Below are 22029 nucleotides of genomic sequence, written 5' to 3'. Positions count from 1 at the left end.
ACAATACCTGGATTCAGAGGTTGTCAAAGATATGAAAGCTGGTGTCAGTTTATAAGGAATAAAAGCAAAACAAATTCCTTCCAGTAGCTAGAAAATGATAAATTATTTTAAGATGATAACTCCCCAGATAGAGGTTCCAATGGGATGTCATGTGTAGAGTCATTCATTTACCCATTCATTCTTTAACCAACATCTAGATGTCAGTGTTGAGGACTGAGGAATTAATTTCTTTCTCCATTCAACATGTATTTATTGAATATCTCATTTGCCCCTTTCTCTCATAAAGTTGAGCTCAGTAGAAATGTATGAGGCTAAAAATACCCTAAAAATAATGTATGATGGGTGTAATTATGCGAGAGGCAAGTGAAGCTTTCGCAAAACTAGGCCAGGTCCTTCCTCTTTGAAACTAACAGTAGGGCTCATTAGCCTATACAATTAAACATAAAAGTTACATAAACCATTCATTCAACAAACATATAGTTAGCATTAGTATGCCGTAAGCACTATACTAGTAGTTAGGTGTTCAAGATGTCAAGTCCCAGACTCTTGACACCTTGTGGTATTTACAGCCTGGTGACAATTCAGCCCTGGATGACAGAAAGAAGTCCACAATCCTATGGGAGCAGGGAGGAGATATGGTGGCCAGGAATATCTTCTATGAGGAGATGATACAAACTGACTTCTAAAAGGATTAGCCATACAATTAAAATTTCAATGATCTGTTCTCTCCTTAGAAAGAGCCCAAACCGTTTTAAGACACTGGGCAAGTGTAGAAGGATATATACTCAATTTATTTGCTAAGAAAACTAATAATATTCTTGCTGATCAGACAAGTAGAATGTTTATATGCAATTATTAAGTAACAGTACAAGGTGCTAGATGGTTCATAGCCAAAAGCAGCTATGCAGACAGTGCCTACAAGGCTCTGAACAGACAGGCTCTACCCAAGGCAAGAACCTCAAACTGTCCAATACATCAGGATTATTCATTTAAAAGGAAGCAACCATAGCACGGCTGGCATGGCTCACTGATTGAGCATCAACCTATGAACCAGGAGATCATAGTTCAATTCCCGGTCAGGGTGTGCAGGAGACAGTTGATCAATGATTCTCTCTCATCACTGATGTTCTCTCTCTCCTTCTCTCTCTCTCTCTCTCTCTCTCTCTCTCTCTCTCTCTCTCTCTCTTCCCTTCCTCTCTGAAATCAATAAAAATATATTTAAAAAATGAAATAAAACAACCATAGCCACACCATGTGAACCACCTCATTAATATTTTCTAAATGGCATATTGGGACACCTTAATAGATTCTTTACAATGTAACATAGGATTAGATTAAATGGGATTGAGTCTGTGATGGGTAATAAAGGATTTTCCAAGCTATCACTACAGCTGAAGCACAATATTAGGTCCTTAACATTAATACTCTGAGACTGAGAAGATTTATTTTAGCAAATCTGCTCTTTCAAAGTGGAAATCATCTTGATATGTTAGCTAGGTATTTTTGTTTGTTTGTTTTTGTTTTTTAATGCTGAATCTTTGTAAATCTACATAAGTTTATTCATTATCTCTTAATATGCGAATAATTGAGTTTAAATTCAACTTCAAGTTGAAATTGCTGCACATTTTTCCTAAACTGTTTCAGGAGGAAATCAAGTGAAAGAAAACATCCTCAATCAAATGTAAAGAGGGCAAATTAACCATAAAAGAAGTCTAGGTTTTGCCAGATAGATCTCCTCTCTAAATATCTATATAGAGAAGACAGACATATGCCAATGCCAAATGCTCACTTGAAATTGCAAAATACCTAGTTGTGCTAGAGAAAAATAATACATTTTGAGTTGCCCTTTCTGGTTAGAAAATTTAGAAATTACCTTCCTGAATACATATGAATGGAAGAGAAAATATGTATGGATGTAGTTTGGCAACATAAAAAATTTGCTAGGCCTCAAAATATTATTATGAAAGCAAACACCTAGATTTTGATTTTGTTAGTAGAAAGCTGGTTCATCTCAAATCAACTTTACAGTAATTGTTCTCTGCTTCCCTAGAACTCAGAAATCCTACCATCTAGACCAGTGGTCGGCAAACTCATTAGTCAACAGAGCCAAATATCAACAGTACAATGATTGAAATTTCTTTTGAGAGCCAAATTTTTTAAATTTAAACTTCTTCTAACTCCACTTCTTCAAAATAGACTCGCCCAGGCCATGGAATTTTGTGGAAGAGCCACACTCAAGGGGCCAAAGAGCCGCATGTAGCTCGCGAGCCGTGGTTTGCTGACCACTGATCTAGACCATCTTTACACAAAGAGGAAGATTTCCATTTTTCAAATGTATATTTGGGTCCACAAATCCTCATGACAGAAGGAGCAGGGCTTTGGCACATAAAAATTCTTACAGAGTTTCTTGGCTTAACACTAAAAGTATAAATAACTGATCATGGAACTGTGCATGAAACTGATTTGACTGGAATTAAGGAAGTTAAATCCATGTCCTGAACTCCCACAGTGGGCCTTAAAAGAATCAAAGAGAGAGCCAACAGACAGTGCCTTCATCTGGCCTAACTACATATGTTCACTGGTACCAGGGACACAGAAAACATCACAGTTCCAGGTCAAGGCCTTCTTATTAGAGATTAGAAATCATAGGAAAGAAGGGGACCAACCAATAACTCAGTCATTCAACTCAACTCTGCCCTTACCATCTGAAATGTTTATGCTCCTTGGACAGCTGCAATTTTACTTGATTTGGTCCACTTTTGCTGAGCTCCCACACTGTGCACCTTCAGCCCTTCAAGATTCAATATGGGTAACACATACTCATTTTGATCACATTACTGCCCTCCATCCTTGGCAGGATCCTGGAAATACCTGGGTTGATCGCTTTGGAAGCATGGTCAGTCTCTAGGAACTGCTTAGGGAAGGACAAACAAGGAAAGCAGAGACTTTCCCAGAAACCTGCGCTTAGCCCCCAGTAACCATCACTACATACTTTGTGACTTTGGGAAGGTATAATGTCATTTAGGAAATAGGAATATGAAAGGGACTTTTTAAAATGTCCAGTCAAATCCCAACTTGTTATTTGATCACCCAGGATCATGGAAAAAGAGCCTGACACTTGAACATCTCTAGCAAAGAGAATTTTAAACTCAACGTGCTTCAGTTGTCCTCACCTATAAAAAATCTACTTCATAGAGCTATTGTGTTGAGGGACAAAAGATAACTCATTTCAAAATGCCATCCATAGAATAATGATGCCCACTACTTTTAAATATGAGTAAGAGCAATATTAAAGGTTTTTTCCTAAGTAGTCAGATAAAACCTCTACAAAGAGGTGAGCCCTGCATTCAGCAAGCAAATGCACAGCCCCCATCAAAGCCTCTTAAACCCTCTGACCACCTTCACCTGAGAACCTCATTGAAATTCCATGTCTACTTCACCATAACAAAGGTGCAGTTTGCACAGCCCGGTTTCCTATTTCCCTACAGTTATTTTTTTTTTTCTTTGCAAACTTTTTAAGATAAAATTCAACACCCCAGAGCTCTGGAGGATGCCTGATCTCCCTTCAGACAAAACAGGCATCCGGTTTCGACAATAAATGAGATCATAGCATCCCTACTAATACTGCCGTAGATAAGAACCTGTCAGCATTTTCATTATAAAACCTTTTTCTTCCCTCTGGGTTGAGAGATCAACCATAGCAATTTGCTGGCAAATAGCTCTAGCAAGGCTCAAGCACAGAGAGAAAATATTTTCATTTTACAGAGCTCGAGAAAGGTTTACTTGGGAATTAGGTAGGCTGCAGAATCCCAAGGAGCATGTCTTTCTGGTGGTCATTTGGCCTTTTAAATAAAAAAGCTATGTGCTTTATTAAATTATTTTTTTACTGATATGTAAAACAAACTTTTCTCAGGCAGCAGATGTTAGGAAAAGGTTATCTACTTAATACCTCCAGGAAGCAATGGCTCCTGTAACAGCTCTAACAGCTCACATGACTGAATTTGTGCTCACTGGAGGTGCTTTGGGGGTTGGGAGCATTCTCTCACAGACTTTCTGAGATAAAATCTTGGTGGGAAACTTACGCCAGCATTACTTCAAAGGGGAGAAAATCGGATATAGTAATAATATGCTAGGGTTTAAAAATAAGATCTCCCTAGCAAAATGATGGCACACTGAATACTCAATAAAGGGGTGTTGAATATAACTAATATCTAATCTGGTTCCCACAGTAAACTATTTCCCCCACTCCTGAACCTTAGGTTTAAATTTAAAAAAGCCTTTTTCTAGGCTATTTCATTCCATGCTAACATACACAAAAGTGAAATGGGAAGAGACTGTATCTGAGTGAGAGAAAGAAAACTACTAAGATCTTTTTTACAGCTACTATATGCCACACAGTATGATATTATTTTCTTACTAGTGGCCCAGTGCACGAAATTTGTGCACAGGGGGGCGGGGAGGGGGGGAATGTCCCTCAGCCTGGTCTGCACCCTCTCCAATCTGGGACCCCTCAGGGGATGTCCGACTGCCGGTTTAGGCCCAATCCGGCAGTCGGACATCCTTCTCACAATCTGGGACTGCTGGCTCCTAACTGCTAACCTGCCTGCCTGCCTGATCATCCCTAACCACTCTGCCTACCGGCCTGCTCGCCCTCAACTGCCCCCCTGCTGCCCTTCTTGCCCCCAACTGCTCCCCCCGCAGGCCTGATCACCCCCAACTGCCCTCCCCTCCTGGCCTGATTGCCCCTAACTGCCTCTGCCTTGGCCCCAGCCACCATGGCTTTGTCCAGAAGGACGTCCGGAAGGTCTCCCAGTCTAATTAGCATATTACCCTTTTATTAGTATAGGTTTGGTTAGTATAACAAGCCCACTAAATCTATATTATCTCTGTTGTACGTATGAAGAAATTGAAGCTCAGAAAGGTGAGAGAGCTTCCCCAACATCCTAGAGAGATGGTCCAGTCACAAGATACCTTTAAATACCAACTTCTGCCCTCAGGACCTGCTTCCTACTTCTAGGTTTGCCTGCTCAGGAGTGCATTCAGCATATGACTCACCAAGGGTAACTCTCTGCTTCATCCAGATGGTATGATAAGGTGTAGTCTAACACTCTCTCCTGTTCCACCTCCTCCTTTCTCCCTTCCATTCTTCCATCCAGAAGAAGGCATACCTTCAATGTCATACCACTAATGTCTGATGCCATGACCTTTTAACACCAGCAAAGAAGTGTTGGATCATAGATATCAACAGTAGACTTGAGGCCAAAACTGAGTTAGCACGCCCTGCCCTGTTTGCTATTTTTTTCCATGTGTATTTCTTAGTGCTGGCACACTAGCCAAACTGAAAGGATCCCAAGGGAAGGACTCTGTCTTATTGTGTTTGACTTACCATGAGCTGCGTGCCCACTATGACACTAATAGATATGCTCAAGAGAGAGCTAGAAATTGATTAACTCACTAGTATACCTGTCATTCCCCAAATGGAGATTTTTGCCAAAGACAGTGGAGATAACTGAAGACATGGCTCCAGGGAAAAATTCAGTCTCCTAATGTTAGATAACAAGCCAATTCACATGGTAGTAGACACCATGTTATTTGAGGTCTTATTAAAGTAATACCATTAATCATTGTTTGATGCTATCATTATTTGAGATATAATGTAGTGATATTAATCCTTGGGTGGTTTAACCTATAATGTAGATGTTAAGAAAGTCAGAATGCATTAGACCAGCCTTTTGCAGATTAATACTGCTTTTAGTGTGCTACCTCCTCAATTAAAATGATTTACAAATACCTTAGGAACTTGGACAAAACTTTAATAAAGATAATGCAACAAAATACCATCACAAATAATATATTTTATATTATAAATTCCAAACACACACACACAATGTTTAAAAATACTACATTATTTATGTGGTTTCCAGAAGCCATAATTTATGGCCATGTTCTTAATTCCATTTGACCCAATCACTTACTTTTTTATAGGAAAAATTATTATTGAATACTTAATCATCACTGCAATATACAATGTGTTCATAAGGCTGACAAGAACATTCATATATATAAATATAAATGGAAAAGTCATGAAAATAGCATTGAATGATTTATATTGTGCTATATATGGAGTTATAATCTGTGATTTATAATTAAATACATTCATGACCTCTTAGAGAAAACAAGCTACAAGATCCCATTCACCAAGATTCCCATGACATGAAGATTCAATTGAATTTATAATCTATTAGTTCCTCTATAACTTACTAGACAATAATAATTTACTAGTGATAATATGTCTAGACAACTCACCCTAGTAGGTACCAAATGTATTAGTCTAGATTTTTCAGAGAGAAACAGAGATTTATTTTAAGACTTTAGCTTATGTAATTGTGGAGGCTGAGAAGTCCAAAACTCTGTAGCTATCAAGCTGAGACCTAAGAGGACCCCAGTGTAGTTTTAGTATAAGTTTGAAGGCCTGAGAACCAGGAGAGCTGATTATATAAATTCCATTCTGAAGACTAGCCAGCCCAAGACCCAAGAAGAGTTGATGTTTGAGTTTAAGACTTAAAACCAGAAAAGACTGATATTCCAAGTCAAAGTAGTCAGGCAGAAGGAGTCTTCCTTACTCAGATTTTTTGTTCTATTCAGGTCTTTAACTGATTAGGTGAGGCCCACCCACTTTAAGGAGAGCAATCTGCTTCACTAAGTCCAGAGATTCAAATGTTAGGCTCACCCAGAAGCACCCTCATGGCACACCCAAAATAACATTTAGCCAAATGCCTGGGCACCCCATGAACCAATCAAGTTCATACATAAAATTAACTGTCACACTAGGATAACACATTGAATAATGTATAGTCTGTTTCAGCTCTAGGAAGTTTGATAGCACAAGAAGTTTTGAGGCAATCTGCTAAAAGAAAATGATACATAAACTGTAACAAAATACACACTATTTTATTTTTTCACTAATTCACTCAGTAAACATTGACAAACACCTATATAATTCACTCTTTCATTCAACAAATATGTATTGATTGCCTTGTATGAGACAGACATATGTCTGTTTACTAGATCTTTTAGGCACTGTATGAAATGAATATGATATTGCCCCTGACCCTAAGGAGCTCACCTTTTAGATGGAAAAATAGAATAAGTAACACATTAGAATTAATATTAGAATTAAGATTTAAACTTTAAGTATTAGATGTCATAGGCATCCAACTCTGAAGGTTATTGTGATGATTAAGTAATTTTATTCAGAAGGGACTTGAGATAATTTTACCATATGAACTTTGGAACGCCACGTGGATATTCATGAGTACCTGGCAACAGGCTTCATGAAAAATATAAAATAAGTCTGAGATTTTTCAAAATCCTAGATTCTATGACCCAACATTCCCTTTGGTGAACGTATTTTAGTGACCGTACAACATTTAACCCTTCCTCTCTTTTGACAGTTAGGTTCCCCACCTTAATTGTTTTACTATTAAATATTAAATTTGAAAAGGACCTTAAACTGGCAAGAACACTTTTTTTTTCAAATGGGACACAAGGCCTATGCAACCTGCTTCTTTGGGACACTCAGCACCTGTTTCACTCATTAGCTCATTTTTCATTTTCTCTTTTTGGGTCAGATTTAATCTAGGATTTCTTTTGGTGTGAATTACATAATCTTTTAGATTTTGCCTTTTGTTGCATAAACACATTTTTAAAATGTGTTGATAGGTTAAAGTACATAAATTTCCATGTACTGACTGAGGGAAAGTGTCCAGTTGACTATCAACAATCTCTGACTTTTCACCATCTTGCAAAGTGGCTTTAACTAAGTGGAAGGCAAAAGTATGTACTGGTTATTTATCACATTCCAGGCATTGTGCTAAATGTTTTCATAAGTGTTACATCACTTAGTTCTTACAACAGTCCTGTAAGCAAGGTGTTATTTTTCCTGCTTTTTGCAGATAAATCTTGTCAGTTTCTCTTCTCTCACCTTGATTTTCAACTTCTGCTCCACAGTTAGATATCATGACATAGAAAAATTACACTGAGTTAGAAATTAGGAGACCTGGTTCTAGCTATGACCCTGTGATTTTCTGTGTGCTCTTGAGAAAGTCACCTCCTCTACAAGAAAATGAATACTTAGGAAAGGGTGTATCAAAGGAAAAAAACACAGCTTTACAAGACTTAGTCCTCTGATAGGTGTGCCTTACATTCAAATTCAGATTTATTCCCAGAAAGGTGTGTAAAAATTATATTTTTACAAATAGACTCCTAACTTAAAGGCACTTATAGGAAGTTGCTACTTGAAAGAGCCCTATAGTTAATTCTGGAAATGAATGTAGGCTCCAGACATAAATTGCTTGGGCTCTAATTAGGCTCTGCTACTTAAAAGCAATGTGACTATAGACTGGTTACTTAAACTCTATATGCCTCAATTGCCCCATCTCTAATATGGAGATAAATATTATACCCAACTCTAAAGGTTATTGTGATGATTAAGTGACTTGACATTTGTAAAGCATGTAGAACATGGTAGCAGGTTAGTGTGTATGTGTTGGGACAAGGACTTTGACTATAAATAACTGTTACCTTAAGGTACCCATGTTGAACATGAACAACTAGATTTTTAAAATATGAGGTATTTTTAAATTTACATACACCAATATAGTCATAAAATTGATATTAACTTAAAGTCTGAGTTTTAACCTTATCACAGGAAAACAAATAAATTACCTGTTATTCATAAATCCATAAAATAGAGGAAAACTATTTAAAGCTGGAGAATATTATTATATCTGAAGTAACTTGTGATAGTGCAAATCTATACTGGCATCATTAAAATAAATGTAGCAACACCCATAACCAAGAGTCTTAAAACATTTAAAAGACATGCCTTAGTAATTCTACTTGTTCTAGACTATCTAAAGGAAATAATGCCAAACCCAAAAATACCTATTCCCCAAGTTATATATTTTATTTGACTTTTAATAGTACAAAATTTGGATGAAAAAAACAATATATCCAAAAATAAGAATGTTTATCTGTGACACAGCTATTAAAATATATACACAAGCCCGGGCGGTGTGGCTAAGTGATTTATGAACTAGGAGCTCACAGTTTGATTCCTGATCAGCGCACATGCAGGAGGCATCTCAATCAATGACTCTTTCATAATTGATGTTTCTATCTCTCTCTCCCTCTTCCTCTCCCTCTCCCTCCCCCTCTTCCTCTTTCTCTCCCTCTCCCTTCCTCTCTGAAATCAATAAAAATATATGAATATATATATGTATGTATATATATATATATATATATATCTTAATATAATCTTAAAACATTTAAAGTAAACTTAATGTGACTGCAACTACATTAAAAATACATTATATGAACATCATCAATAACAAAATAGTACCAGAGTAATATATACTAAAATATTAACAGTTTTAATCTCCAGTCTTTTAGGACGATAATATTTTCTGAAATTTGTTCTATTTATGATTTATATTTTAAAATTTTATTTCAATGAACATGTGTTACTTTAGATAAAAACAAAGAACACAGCAAAATAGTCAAACATTGGCAATATTCAAAATATTCCTTTAGAGAACAGCTGTCCTACCAGTGAAAAAAACATACATAGTGATATATCGCTTAATGAATCCTCTGTGACCACCTCTCTTTTATAACAAAGTTGGTTATGTATAAATAAACACATAAGCAAACAAAACCACTTCACCAGGGAGACTTTCTAGGCAAGAAAAGGAATCCTGGGAGAAGTTTGAGAATGCCAGAGGGTTTCAGGGAGCTGTCCACCAGAGAGGTTCTGACCAGCACTTTAATGCTGGGGGATTATAATAGCACCTCTGGAAGTTGGTATTCCACAGCCCATTTCCGTTTGCTCTTCCTCCTCTTTTCTGATATCCCATCATCTTTCTATCATCCTTCCTTCCCCTTTGCCCCCTCCTTTCTCTGCCTGATAACTATGGAGGTTGAAAGAAGTAACACTTGTAAAGCACCTAGAATAGTTTATAGCTTTTATAGATGTTTAATCAAGCTAAATTATGTTTTCCCTTCCCTTTCACCTTTACAACTCATCCTCCTTTTTTCTGTTTTCTCCCATTTTCATCGCTTTCTTATGCTCACTCTTCTTTCTTTAGGGAGAGTCACCATAGAGACAACAGGGATGTTGCTTTCTACCAGATGATCCTTCTCTTTGAGTGTGAGGCAGTTCATGCAATGTCTAAACATTCCCTTAGTGGGGAAAAAGGTTCCAAGACTCTACAACATTTTCAACAACTTTTTCCTACCCTAATCCACCAAACAGGATATTAAAGGCAACTAATGTGGCCTAGGAACTTGATTGTTTGATTCCAGTGAGACACTATATTAACAAATGGCTATTGAGGGATGTGGGAGAAGTTCCCTAAAGTATGAACCATATTTCAATAACATATTCTTTTGAGTTAAAAAAAAAAAGAGCAAAATAATAATTGTAGATAAATTAAATTTTAAAAATAAACTTTTAGAATATTAGGGGAAATAACAAATATTCCATGGGGTGTTTATTTGTTTGTTTTGCCTCAGAAATGGTGGCTGGAAAGAGGAAAATGAAGGGAAAGGGACTCACATGGGCTGCTGACCTTTGTAATGCAGCTACAGGCAAGATAAAGAAAGAGAAACAATACATAGGCTTGGCCATGGGATTACATTCAGAAGTTGAGATTTTGCAGGTGGAGAAACAGTGAAGCAAAAGTAAAGCAAATATCTATTTTCCAATAATGACACAAACACAACCAAGATGAGAAAGCCTTTCAGAAATCCCCCTTCTCCATGGAAAGTCCATTACCGAAGCAGCATTTTATGGTAATGACATATGGTCTGGGGTAAAAAGAGGACTGATATAATGGGGAATTTTTTTTTTCAAACAACAAAATCTTATTCTCCTATGAGACTTTAAGATCAAGGAGAGGAATGAAGTGGAATTACCTCCCTCAATAGACTTATAATTCTTGAAGGAAAGGAATGGTGTCATAGTTACATTTGTATCTCTAATGTTCATCACAGTGCCTGGGATAGAGCATAGCATGGAAAGACACTTGACAGGTATAGTCATAAGTCATCATCAGTTAACTAAACTGAATGACAGCAAGGGTAGGGGGTGAAGAGGGCACTGGAAATTGCTAAGTGACAAAATAAAATTATTTTGGGTTTCTGTCTTGAAAGCTCAAGTTACTCAACACCCTGCAAGCCATTACTAGGTTTTGGAATAATAAGAACAAACAGTTTAACTATTTTTGAAACTGAGAAAGTCTGGCCTACACATGAACATGGCTTTAGACTTTGTCATGCTAAATATCTTCCAGGATAGACAAATATCTGTCCTAATAATTTTAGTTTCAAACTTACTAGATACTTAATTGGAAAGCACACTTTTTTGGAGGCTCCATATTGACAGCTATATCTCAATGAGATTTTTTGGAAATAATTATTTAAATTACACTTTCTTTGCTCAAAGATTCAACTAAAATCCTTATTTTATATTTTTTCTTAAATCAATCTTATAATTAATAGAGTCACATTCCACCTCTTTTGACTTTGAGAACAGGGGGGATAAGAGCTGTTTATTGTCACATCTCCAGTGGCTAGCATTTATTGCTCAATGGATGGTTATTTGTTGATTAATGGAACAATAGTATCAGGTTTTCATTAATTTTCATAAATCCATTTTGTGTTGGGAATGTTTTATCAAATGTTTCCTACATTTTCAGTAAACACACAGCATAGAGAAAAATAACCTAAGAAAAATAATGATCAAGCTCATTGCAAAGATTAACAAGTTATCAAAGAACTATCCCAACAATCAAAGAGGTCCCTCCTAGAAGTGAGGAGCCCCCTTAATGGAACTATGAAAATAACTGAGGCAATACGAAAGTATCATTTGATAAATGCATACATACTTTTTAAAATTGCATGTCTTGCAATGACATACACAATGCAGTAGTTATTACGGTGGCTATTCTACCTGGGGAAGCTGAAACTTTAGAGAAATCATATATATATTAACTAGTACATCTTGTTTTGAAATCCAGGCCTATATGACATACAATTTATGTTCTGTTGTCATATGTCAGACAGTATTGAAGAATTTCACAAGAGAGAAGGCTCTAGTATTCTCTCCATATCTAAGTTTCTAAGGTGGGAGGCTTATAACAACCAGTCTATAATAAACCAACCATTAAGTATAGCTATGATGTAATTACCAATTCCATTATATAGGAAGTATCTTATTCAAATGCTTGGCAAAGTGAAATGGAAAAGACCCTCCAAAAGTATTACTTCATTTTCATAGAGACCTAATTTATTTTCCAAAGAATAATGTCTACCAACACCCATGATTTGGGTGTTTCACTCTATTGACATGGTTCATCTCACAAACTGATGTTGTTAAACCAGAATACCAAAAGGAAGAGAATGTAAAGAAAGTTAAACTAATGTAATTACCCAGCCTTAAAAAGCAAGTGAGCTTATAATTATGCCAATTTCCTTCAATGATCTGAAAAGCAGGGGAAAACTTAACAACAGTATAAAAGAAACCTCTTTGAAAATGATTTTTAAGGATTGAGCTCATATTCAACAACATTCTCCATAACAACAACTTATTTGATTATTAGCTCGTGTTTAATTTCCCTTGACAAATAACTCACCTTTATTAATAATCATTTAGCACTGCAAAGCACTTCTTGTAAGTTTACAGGAATAGATGTTAAATAGTAGCCATTGCTAAGATGCTGCTGTAAATACAATTAAGAGAGTGAGTGGCTAGCTTCACGGGGGGAGGGTGGCAGGTTGTGTGCAGAGAGGAGCTAACAAGTTAGTTTTCTGTGGTGTTCATTCACATACATCTTCCTGACAGCGGTGAGCACACAAACCTTCAACAACTCTAAGACCTTTTCAGGGATTTCCAAAGGAGTATAGCTACTCTTCAGCATAATCAATATATATATTTAACTGACTCTAAGGTGCATCTATCTTATTGGGTAAAAAAACCCATAAATCTCTGGCAGTAACTTTACCATTAAATGACTTTATGAAAGATATCATTGCAGAATGTTAGAGCTCAGGAGAATCACCTCATCTACACACGTCAATTTACAGAATAAAACCTGCGGCTCAGAAAAGAGAGAAGATTCTATAGGCATAGTCAGTGTAAGACTCACAGTCCTGACTCGAAATTTTCTCATGAAACCTACACCCCCTATGAGCACTCTCCATGAAGTTGAACGTGTATGTTTCATTAACTTGACTGCCTAACATGCTTGCCAGCTGTCCAATCCAGTCGCTGCTGCTGTGCTTCAGTACAGTAGGGAATCCTGTGATTATTCACTTAGGAATGTGAATTTTCAGTTATTTCAGATAATGTTCTCTCTCCTTAGAGAGTCACCAGAGAAGCCAAAATGTTTTATACAAACAGGCCAGACAATTACACCAGCTTTTCACACTGAAAAGAAATGAAGGTGTGTACCTAGGAGTAAGGGGACGTGAGTTCATACCATTCCTGGGCTAAGACTGCCCCAATACCAAGTTCCATGCACCTATTTCAGGAGATGCATTATTGAGTTCCCTACAAAAGTTTCAGACAAGGAGCAATGAATGGTAGGTAACCCGCTTCGAAAACCTTCAAACCTCATTTCCTCGGGAACACCAATCACCTTTACAAAAATCTGGGGTGGGACAGTTATTCACTAGAAACTTCACTAACTGCGCCACCTCTTGTTACAATTTCCGAGTGTTGGTTTCAAGTAGATTGTATAAGCTCAGAGAAAAATACACAATTGGGGGCAACATGAGCTTAGCTCTATTTTATTTATTTTTTTCTATCTAGGATAAAAATAAGCTCCTCGGCTATGAAAGTGCCAAATGGCAAATTGGTATGTTCAGTTTCATCTCCGGTACGTGTACCACCAAAGCTAAGCCTGGCTGACCGCGGGTCGCGTGGGTCAGGGCTCCAGGCGGCGGTAACCTGCGATGACTTCAGGAGCTCCCCGAAGAGCGGCCAGAAGCCCAGTCGCTAACTAAATAGGAAACACGAAATGAGATCCCAACAAGCGGAGAGCAACCTAAGGCGCCCCCTCTCCGAAGCGTATCAGCTCCAGGAGCCTCTCCGTACATCACACACCAGGGTCCTGTCACGACCGAGTTAGCAACCCAGCATCGGACGCCAGAAAAATCCCTGCACGCTCCAGGCCCCCAAACCCAGCCCCCTGGCTCCCAGAGAGCGCAGAGCAAGTCTTAGTTAGCTTCTGTCACTCTCCCGACAGGCAGACACAGAAACAAACAACGGAAGAATTGTTCGCACCCCCCCCCCCCCCCCACGGGAGGCAGCATGCATTAAGAAGACATGAACCTCGTCCTACCTTGCATCCAAACATCAACGACAAAGTGTTGTTGGTGCAAGCAACTTTGCAGTGGCAAATCATTGGTGTAAAACAGTCAGGGTCCTTAACAACAGGGGACATTCCTTTCGGGCTGCGGCAGTGGCAGCTCGCTGGGGGACGCGAACACGGTGCTCCCCGGGCATGTGGAGCGACAGCCTAGACCGAGCGGCGGCCGCTCGGATCGCTGCCCCCTGCGCCCGGCACAGCCATCCCAGCGCCCGGGGAGAAGCCACGCGGAGGGCAGGTACCAAGCGTCTCAGGGTCTCCCTTCCCTGGGGAATGATGCGTGGGGGGGGAGGGACAGACCAAGACGGGTTTTCCCCCCACGATGGTGAATTTGGGGGGGGTGGGTGGGGGGGGGGGAGGGAGATAAAAATTTTAAATAATTAAATAAATAAGTAAGTAAAAATCAAAGGAAGCCAGGCTCTGAGCGGAGGGTTCAAAGGAGGTGGGGCAGTATTAGCATGTAAAAGGATGTGCCCGCCTACTCGCCCCAGTCACACAAGATTGTCATGAGAGCTGAAGGGGGCCGAAATTATTCTCTGAAGGGAAGAAAAAAATAAAAAAATACTGCAGCTCCCGATTTGGTAAAAAGCCAGTGGCTTGCAGCAATCCCGAGTCACCGTGGGGAGCGCTGGCCGGGCAAGTGGGGTGGGAGGGAGGGGCCGGGCGAGGGAGGGAGCAGGGAGCGTGGCGCTGGCCAGCCCGGCCCGGCCCGCCCGGGTGCGCTCAGTCCCTGGGGTGGGCGCGCTGGGGCTGTCAGCGCCGCCGAGGTGCCCCAGCGACTACATTCAGCCCCCTCTGCGGCTGCTGCCTAGCGTAGGCGACCTCTGAAGCCAGTTGCTGAGAAGGAGGAGGCCCGCCTAACCCTGCTGCGTGCCACCTCCAGGCCCTCTGGCAAAGGCGTGCCTGGGATGATGGCTTGCGAAGGGACCGAAGGCAGAAGTGAGCTGGAAATGGTTTCCCAGAGGCCCTAGGCCTTTGACTTCGGGGGCAGAGAGCTTACCCCCTCCCTGGAGGGCAGATTCAGCCTTAGAACCGAGGCTCTATCTCATAGAACATTTTTTTTAAAACTCAAAAGGAAGAGTCCGCCCCCTCCCCACATGGATGTCTCCGAAGCTCCAAGAAGGCCCAGAAGTATTTCTGTAGTTCCGGAAGTATGAATGTCAAGACTGGTGGATGCTTTATTGGCTTTTTCCTTTCCTTTTTTTTTTTTCCCCCCTTTTTCTTAAAGTGAGGCTGTCAAAATTGCAAAAGACCAAAAAAAAAAAAAAATATTAGCATGTGGCTGGCCCAGCTGCAAAAATGCTTATTGGAGACAAAAAAAAAAAAAAAAGTGATAGGAAGGGTAACAGACAAGAAAGTGGATAAAACTAGCACTCTCTGAATGCCACCTAGGTGCCTGGCACTATGCCCCACAGACTGTTGGTGGAAAGAGAGCAAGACATCAGGGTTCAGAATTGGACTCTGGTGGTGAGAGTGGGTGGCTTTGTGTAAGTTACGGTGCCGGAGCCTCTGTTTGCCTCTCTGTCAATGGGGCTATTAACCCCTCCCCTGCAGAGTTGTCATACAGACTAGAGACGATAAACAACACATTTCTGTGGTGAGCCCGTTGGTACCTGGCAGCTGCTGTTGGTTTACATGGCTTCTTTCATGTCTTCGCCTGAGAGGTAAAAGTTATTGGACGTTTTCTTAGGGGAGGAAACTGAGGCTCTAAAGGTTCTATCATTTGCCCAAGTCACACAGTCAATAAGCCATGAAGGTGAGGTTCAAAGAACAGTGGTGGGAGAGAGTTTAAAAAGCAGCTTCACAGGGAATGGGGCGCACTTCTCCAGAAGCTAGTTCCAAAGTCTCCAGATCTATTTGAGAAGGGCCAGGCTTGTCACATTCGCATGAATGTGATAGTGTCGAAGGTCTCTTTCTACCTGGGCATTGAACTCAGATCTTGAAATATAGCAACAACATAGTACTAAACATCCATAGCAGACTCTGGTAGAACCATAGTCTCGGATGCTTTTCCACCAGAATGCCAGACCACTGTACTCTAAAGTTATAAGAGCCCCAATAATACTATACTCTGCAGCCTTACAAAGTTCCAGTAGGAACAACAGAACAAAACAACTTGCAAGTTGTTCAGTCAAATGCATTGTCCTATAAACGTTTTTTCACTTGCCCATGTCCAAAATACCTCACCCTCCTGTCCCAAGTCAATGGAAACTGGCCTGATTACATCAGAATTCCCTGGGGTGTTTAAATAAAAATGGATTCTCAGGCCCAAACCTACATTCTCATTCCTTACATTAGGAGGATATCAAAGAGTCTACATTTTTCCCCAGCCCCCCCCCACCCTGGCCCTGCTGAGAGGAATATGGGTCCTGTCTACAACATCAAGACCTCTTAAAGGGAGTTGAGGCAAATCTAGTTCTAACTCAAGAGGGCAGCTATACCTCAGGCTTTGGGATTCTTACACTAAGTGCCAGGGTCCTCACCCAGTTGGTTTTCCTATTAGGAATCAAGATTGCTTCAGTCAAATTCCTATCTAGGGGCTGCTGGGGCTGGGAGGTCTAATATGTGTGGGCTTAAACATAGCAGATCACATTTAAGGAGAACTCTGGTCTGATGCCTTCTGTGGAATCTTAGTCACATTCACGGATTAAGTATATCCCTTAGCATTTTATCCCTTTATGTTACCATAAAATGTGTGATTGTGTGAGCATTTCCACCTACAGAGCATCTATAATTATGGCTGTTTTTCCAAAGGAGAATGGATTCTAAAAAAGTTGTACAATATTTCCCTTATTCATTAGCCTATAATTTGGATTTCAAACACCCTAAAAGTATTGTATGCTCTATATTGTGATGTTCCAATAATATCTAACACAGCCTCTCCCTAATGAATTACCCAGGCTAAGGCTGACCTCCTATTCTAGGGCAGCATTGAAAGCTGCTATGCTCAAGTTATTTCCCATTTTAAAGTTTGTGCTGGTTTAGATTGAGACAGCCACATGAAAAAATATATATATATAAAGAAAAATGTATATTTAATCTCATTGATCTTTTATAGTTTAATTTTAATAAATAAGAGCTCATTTAGCTCTCTCTTTCTCCACACACACACACACACACACACACATGCACATAAGCACACACACACAGGGATGTGTGTGTGTGTGCATGTGTGTATTTGTTATCTGTTTATATGCATCTGACAAAATGTTTTCTCTTCATTTTTGTCTCTCAGTAATAGCTCTGGGGTGAATTGAAGGGGAGGGGGATGGGAAGGGGAATGCGGTTTCCATGACAATGCATTCCATAGTTACAGCCAGTAACCACTATGGTTAAAAAAAAAATGAATCACTGTTACCTTAAGATATGAACATATTGCATTATTGGTCTGGAAAGCACTAATTTGGGAGTATACTGCATGGGGGTATACTGCAATATTTTGAGGAGGAGATATTATTAGGGAATGTCAGGAGAGGATGCACTGATTTTAATAGTCAAAATAACCACCCTTAATTAGACATTTCAGTGTTTGGTAACATTTACAGTTCTTCCTAATAATCATCACTTTTGAAAAATGATATATGACAACTACATACTACTAAACATGTTTCCTAATGACAATTTTCTTCAAAGTGAACTGAAAATCACATACAAAAAAAAAAAACCATCCCACAGGATTATCAATAAATATGACCAGTGTTTAAGTTTAACCTTTTATTGTTGTTATTATTATTATTATTACTAATCAGAAATTGTAAGAGTGAAGAGACATTAGTTATTTATTCACCTTTTCCTTTCTTTGCAGATCCCTTCCATAGCAATTTTTAAAAAGAGGTGTTTTGTGTTGGAAGGGAAAAGTGTGTACTGGATGTAGGAGCCATGGTGCTTCTTCCTACTGACTATGTGACTTTTAGCCATCTACTCTGCCTCTCTGACCCTCAATCCCCCTGTCTATTAATATGAAATGGGTATACTAAAGCATCTCTAAGTTTGTTCCAGTGCTGACGTTCTCTGAGTAAGCTTCCAAATATAAGATCTTAAGCATTTGAGAAGCCATTTTATTCAGTCACCTGTCTTCAGAAAATAAACTATTCTGTGGTGTTTACTATTTGATATGCTCTACTATAGTATTTGCTATGTAAACTGTTATAAATTCAACGTGTGCTGGAATCAGACCCCACTTTTGATAGGGGGTTGTTTGTACCTCTTTCAAACTCTTCATTCAGTGACATCATGCTGGCAGCTTCCAATCAGCCATAAAGGAAGTACTTACACAACATAAATTGGCAAACATGACAGATCAATATTTTTTTTTCTTCAGAGAAACCCTTACCAACACAGCACTGGTTTAAATACCTTAACTACATTAACTTGTTTAATCATCACAACTACTCAATATCATAAAAAAAAAAAAAAAAAGGAAAAGAAAACTGAACCACAGACATTAAGTAACTTTGCTCAGGTTAACAAACCATGTATACTAGTTAGTTAAATACATAACTAACAAAAGTATTGATGGCTTTCCACCACAAAGGTTTATTTCTTCCTCATGTTAGATGTCCTTCATAGCTGGACTGTGGCCCTAGTCCATGTTGTTCCATGAACAGAAGAGCAGCCTCAATCAGGGACATGAGGGCCCCATGGCAGAAGGAAAATGATCAATGGCTCTCAATATTTCTGTTCACACATTAAAAACATCTCCCTGTTCACATTTTATTAGCCAAGGCATGTTAGTGGGAAAGGAAAAAAAAATACTCCTCTCACAGGGAGGGAGAAAATAGTGGAAACAATAATACAATCAGATAACAGCTTAGCTGAGTGTTAGAATTAGAATTTGAACCCACGCAATCTGACTTGAGGACCCACATTCTTAACAACTAGGCCATTTTGCCTGTTACTTACAGCTAACACATCTCAATTTTTAACCTGCTTTCCATAATAGGGTTTGCTATTTAGTAACTCCACGAGGGATTTCTTTCCTGTGACTCCTATAAAGAAAGAAGGTAGATTTTGAAAACATAAGAGCTTTGGAACTAACCAGACACACCAGGTTTTGCCACTGGTTGCTGTGTGATTTCAACCTTTGCACTCCTTTCCTTCCTCTTCCTCTCACTGCAAATGGAAGTCCACTTATTTTCATTTAATCTTGTAGTAGAGATGTTTTTCTGCAATTAATTCATCAATAATCTTGTACCACAAGCTATATATTTGTCATTGAACTTCCTGAAATATGTAAGGCAGAGGGGGATATAAATATATGCATTCTACCATCAATGAATTTACAAATGAATTAAAGAGATTGTCAAGAAATAAAGGCTCTTCCTGACAGTAGGAAAGTATATTAATTATGTACTAATAAATGTACTTTAAATTCATAAGAATATTTGACCACCCCAGTTAATGTCTCTGAACTACCATTTCTTGTTCTGTAAAAAGGTGATAATGCTAAAGGATTGTTATTTCAATATGCCTGTTACTCAACTGGTTCATGCTAGACACTGAGTAAACTGGAGAAGCTGTATGTTAATTTCATAATTTTTGTTCCAATAAAAGTTTATCGGAGAGAATAAACCTGTTAGACCCAATGCGTATAATCTCTTTATTCTGAACAATTCTAACACTTTAACCTTTCTTCACAAATTGTACCCTGCCCCCAAAGTCCTCAGCCCCTTTCTTAGCCCTCCCAGGTCCCTCTAACTGAGGAACATACAACTGCAGTGAGGGTTTGTGTTAGAGTCAGGCCCGATTCAACTGACTCCAGTATCTATCAAGTTTTCCCCATGATTGTCCAGTCTTTGTGTTCTCTGCAATTTCTGAGTCTTTCATTTCCACTCACCTGCCCTGGAGCATAAACCCATTTGGTTAGTCACACTTAGTGACTGGTTGACCTTTATTTGAATCATACTTGGCAGGTTTGTTTGACCTTTATTTGAAATAAGTTTCTTGATTATTTGTAGTTTGGGATGATTGAGTCAATACATGAGTGAATACAGAACAAATGAATGTGTGGGTTAAGTCAGGTTTTCTACAGTTCCACCTAGGCTCTGGTTGAACAAGTATAGATCTTTGTCTCCTAATCCAGCCCCCCTCACCCTCCCGCCTAGTTGGAAGGAGTACACCCTTTATTGAGGAAATGCCAGCCCATTGATTCCCAGTCAATTCTGACAATTCATTTTAGCAGCAAGTCTTTTCAAATAATAATTGCCCTCACCTACAATGAGGCAAGGCAACAGTTTGCCTATAAAACTGCTTATGATATTCATTTTCATCCTTATTGCCATTTTGAAAATGCAGCCCCAAAATATCACCCTCTGTACCACCTATGTGAGCATTTCTTCAGTAGAAAAAAATAAATAGTAAAAAAGATCTTAGGTCTTGTTGTTCACCAAATTTTATTTCAATGTTGAAAGAATAATATTTGGGTCTTGGTTTCAGTCCCAGCTTTGACACTTATTATGTAACTCTGAGTAAGTCAGTTAATCTCTTTGAGAGTTAATTTTCTCATCCATTAAAAAGGGGGAAAGGTTATTAAATAATAACACCTATATCACAGGGTTCCTATGAGGATTCACAAAAATACCATCTGTGAAATTACCTATCAAATTGTCTGCTATATATTTATTCATAGCCAAAAATAGCATTTATTTTAGTAATATTTATTCTAAGTACAAAAGCAAAAGTTTAGTGTACAAATAATTTTAAAATATTGTCAGGCACCAAAAAAAAAGAAATTTGAAATTACAGTTTCATTGGCAGAGATAAGTAATTTTAATATTTTGGAGGATATGGATATGTCTACTATAATATTTGAACAAAATTATGTTCAAAATGTATATAGTATAGGCTGATTTGGAATATAACTTTGATACCTATCCCTGCTTTTAGACACATGTCTGCCTACAAAAACACCATTAATAGTGACATAGGATTTTGATATTTCATGGCAAATTTCATAAGTCCCTTCCTGTTGTGGGTAAAAAATACTTCTGATTTCAATATTTGAAATTTGAAATTTTCCTGTGGATAAATCCTTGCACAGATCCATAACAACACAGTTGAAGAATTTTTGGTGCAAAGGGCTTAGACATTTAAAAAATTTTAATGTATAATAGCCTATTTATATTTCTATCAATTTAAAGTTCCATTAAAAATCCTTATAAGACTCAGTTTTATTCTTCATGAACAATATAAGAGATACTTCAACAAAACTCTGCTGGTGGATTCTGAGTCTGATTTGTCTGAAGATGCTTTTATTTTATTTGGTTATTTTATTGGTTTTTACATGATAGTTTAGCTTAGCATAAATTCTAGGTTGCCAGCTATTTTTTCCCCAGTATTTTGAAGAGTTGATCTGGTTCTTTTCTCTGTTAAGTGCTTAAATGTGTTTCCCATTGATCAATCTTATTCATTCATTGTTTCAGTGCTCTAAAGATTCACTTCAAACTAATTAGACATGGAGTTCATTTTCTTAATCCTGTTTAGGTCTTCTTGTGATGGCTGTATCTAAGGATTTATGTCTTTAATCACTTAGAAAATAATGTAAAGGCATATCACTTTGCATTTTTCTTTCCTCATCTTTTCTATCCTTTTTCCCCCT

The 22029-nt window shown here is 38.5% G+C and overlaps 1 protein-coding gene across 1 annotated transcript in view; it reads right to left on the bottom strand.

The window, feature by feature from the left end:
• DLG2 (discs large MAGUK scaffold protein 2) overlaps positions 1 to 14507 on the bottom strand; it is a 1173098-nt gene extending 1158591 nt beyond the window's left edge. The window contains exon 1 of the mRNA XM_054725747.1: positions 14406 to 14507. Within this exon, the coding sequence (XP_054581722.1) occupies positions 14406 to 14507 (102 nt within the window). The remainder of the gene's footprint in view (positions 1 to 14405) is intronic.
• Positions 14508 to 22029: the final 7522 nt, after the last annotated feature.

Source organism: Eptesicus fuscus, chromosome 13 (genome assembly GCF_027574615.1).
Source record: "Eptesicus fuscus isolate TK198812 chromosome 13, DD_ASM_mEF_20220401, whole genome shotgun sequence".
NCBI lineage: Eukaryota > Metazoa > Chordata > Mammalia > Chiroptera > Vespertilionidae > Eptesicus > Eptesicus fuscus.
Note: the sequence above shows the minus strand (reverse complement) of the source record. Positions and strands in the feature narration are given on the sequence as shown.